The sequence below is a fragment of the Oryctolagus cuniculus genome, chromosome 1, assembly GCF_964237555.1.
Source record: "Oryctolagus cuniculus chromosome 1, mOryCun1.1, whole genome shotgun sequence".
In the NCBI taxonomy this organism is placed as follows: Eukaryota; Metazoa; Chordata; class Mammalia; order Lagomorpha; family Leporidae; genus Oryctolagus; species Oryctolagus cuniculus.
The window spans coordinates 60,919,137-60,921,721 of record NC_091432.1 but is presented as its reverse complement, the minus strand read 5'-3'; the positions used below and the strand labels follow the sequence as shown (position 1 = coordinate 60,921,721).

The 2,585-nt window shown below is 39.3% G+C and overlaps 1 protein-coding gene across 1 annotated transcript; it reads left to right on the top strand.

Annotated features, from left to right (window-relative positions):
• Positions 1 to 638: 638 nt before the first annotated feature.
• Positions 639 to 1,586, top strand: LOC100351886 (olfactory receptor 56A3). The gene has a single exon (XM_002708750.3). The coding sequence runs from the start codon at positions 639 to 641 to the stop codon at positions 1,584 to 1,586; it is 948 nt and encodes a 315-aa protein (XP_002708796.3).
• Positions 1,587 to 2,585: the final 999 nt, after the last annotated feature.

Sequence of the window (2,585 nt, the reverse complement as noted above, 5' to 3'; positions counted from 1 at the left end):
TCGGTGGGAGGGAAGTTATGGGGGGGGGAAGCCACTGTAATCCAATAGCTGTACTTTGGAAATCTATATTTATTAAATAAAAGTATAAAAAATCAATCACTAATTAAAGCAATATATATTAAATTGTCAATGGGACATTGACATTGACAAATAGGGAGTGGGACATTTATCAGAGTTCCTTCTTTGTACTAGAGTCTTCTATCCATTTGACCATACTGAGAGTTCAACTTCACGAATGGAAGTCTGTGTGGTCATTAAAAAGAAAACAAAGTGGAATAAACCTGATAGATACTAATTTAGAGTACTTATCACACAAAAGTACTTTCCTAACAAGTTTTGTTTTCCTTTTTAATTTCTGTAAATACATAACAGTTCTACTGGAAATAAACATTGGATAAATCAAACATGTATAGGCAAACCACATTATATCAGGCCAATGTACTATCTAAAGTGATGGGAATATCTCATGGCACCAATAATAAACAGATAAATTTACTTGGTCTGGATAACTTGCTAGGGTCCACAACTTATAGCTGGTAAGAAAACTGTTCTATCTTCATATTTATTGAATCAGTATCTAATTTTAACTCTAATTTAACAGATCACTAAAAGAAAGTTGCACGAATACATGAAAAAATATGACAGCATATCAAAATGTCACTGTCTTCATTGAGGTTTCAGACTTCCTCCTGAACTGTTTTGTCAGGTCCCCGAGCTGGCAGCGCTGGCTGTCCCTGCCCCTCAGCCTCCTCTTCCTTGTGGCCATGGGGGCCAATGCTATTCTTCTGATCACCATCCGGCTGGAGGCCTCTCTGCACGAGCCCTTGTACTACCTGCTCAGCCTCCTCTCCCTGCTGGACATCGTGCTCTGCCTCACTGTCATCCCCCAGGTCCTGGCCATCTTCTGGTTTGATCTCAGGCCAATCAGTTTTTCTGCCTGCTTCCTCCAGATGTTCATCATGAATTGCTTCCTAGCCATGGAGTCCTGCACATTTATGATCATGGCCTATGATCGCTATATAGCTATCTGTCACCCACTGAGATACCCATCCATCATCACTGAACAATTTGTAGTCAAGGCTGCCATTTTTATTTTGACAAGGAATGTCCTCTTCACTGTTCCCATCCCCATTCTCTCAGCACGTCTCTATTACTGTGGGAACAATGTCATTGAGAACTGCATCTGTGCCAACATGTCTGTCTCTAGGCTCTCTTGTGATGACGTCACCATCAATCGCCTTTACCAATTTGCAGCAGGCTGGACTCTGCTAGGATCTGACCTCATCCTCATCTTCCTCTCCTACAGTCTCATACTTCGGGCTGTGCTGAGACTCAAGGTCCAGGGTGCTATGGCCAAAGCCTTTAGCACATGTGGCTCCCACTTCATCCTTATCCTCTTCTTCAGCACCATCCTTCTGGTCTTCGTCCTCACTCATGTAGGTAAGAAAAAGATCTCCCCTGATGTGCCAGTCATGCTCAATGTCCTCCACCATGTCATCCCTGCAGCCCTTAATCCCATTGTTTATGGAGTGAGAACTCAGGAGATCAGGCAAGGAATCCAGAGATTACTGCAGAAAGGGTGGTGATAAGTACAATGAGATCTCTACATTCCTAATATATGATGTATATGAAAGTGGGTTGAAATCCATGATGCTCAGACATAATTTCTAGGAGTAAAGGAAGTTTAGTTATGAATTTAATTTTTTGACTCAATCCCCCCTTTTCAAATACCATCACCCTCTCCAAAAGGAAATCTGGCATCTCTGTGACTTTAAATTTTTTTCAAGGTTTTTATAATTTTATTTTTTACACTCCACAAAGATTTTAACATGTAAAAATTATGAGCATGTAATAATAGTATATATTTTGATGGGGATGTAGTCAGAGTTCAAGACATTTATACAGTGTGTACTACTAAAATGATGGTAATTAGAATTCCAATTTCCTTGTCACTTATTTATGTTCATAGACTTTAAGCTTCTCTTTTCTAGTTCCTCACAGATTGTATATTAGGAACTATGAACTAGAGCTAGCCCACTGTGCTGTGGAAAACTAGAATATACTGTTCATCTAACCATGCTTTGGTATCCATTATCCATCCAACTTACCTCTATCAGTCCCTCCTCCATCAACCACTAATAATCACCAGTCTACATTTAGATTATTTTATTTAAGCTTTCACATATGACAAAGAATATAGGGTATCTGTTTTTCTGTGTCTGGCTTATTTAACTTATCATATTGTCAAATAGTTCCATTCATTTTGCTGCAGTGGTCAAGATCTCATTCTTTTTATGACTGAATAATATTCCACTGTGTATTTATATCACATTTTCTTTATTCAGCCATTTCTTGACTGTTATGGCTAATCCTGAAATAAACATGGGAGTGCAAGTTTCACTTTGATAGGTTTATGAAATTTTCTTTGTATATGAAGGAGCTACCTTTCTCTGAAGGGAGGAGAGAACTTCCACTTTGACTATGACCTTGTCTAAATATGATCAGAGTCAGTGAACTCAGGGGGCTTTCATAGCCTTGGCAACTCATGACAAGAGCCTAGGGTGATTACTGAGGCCATAAACAAG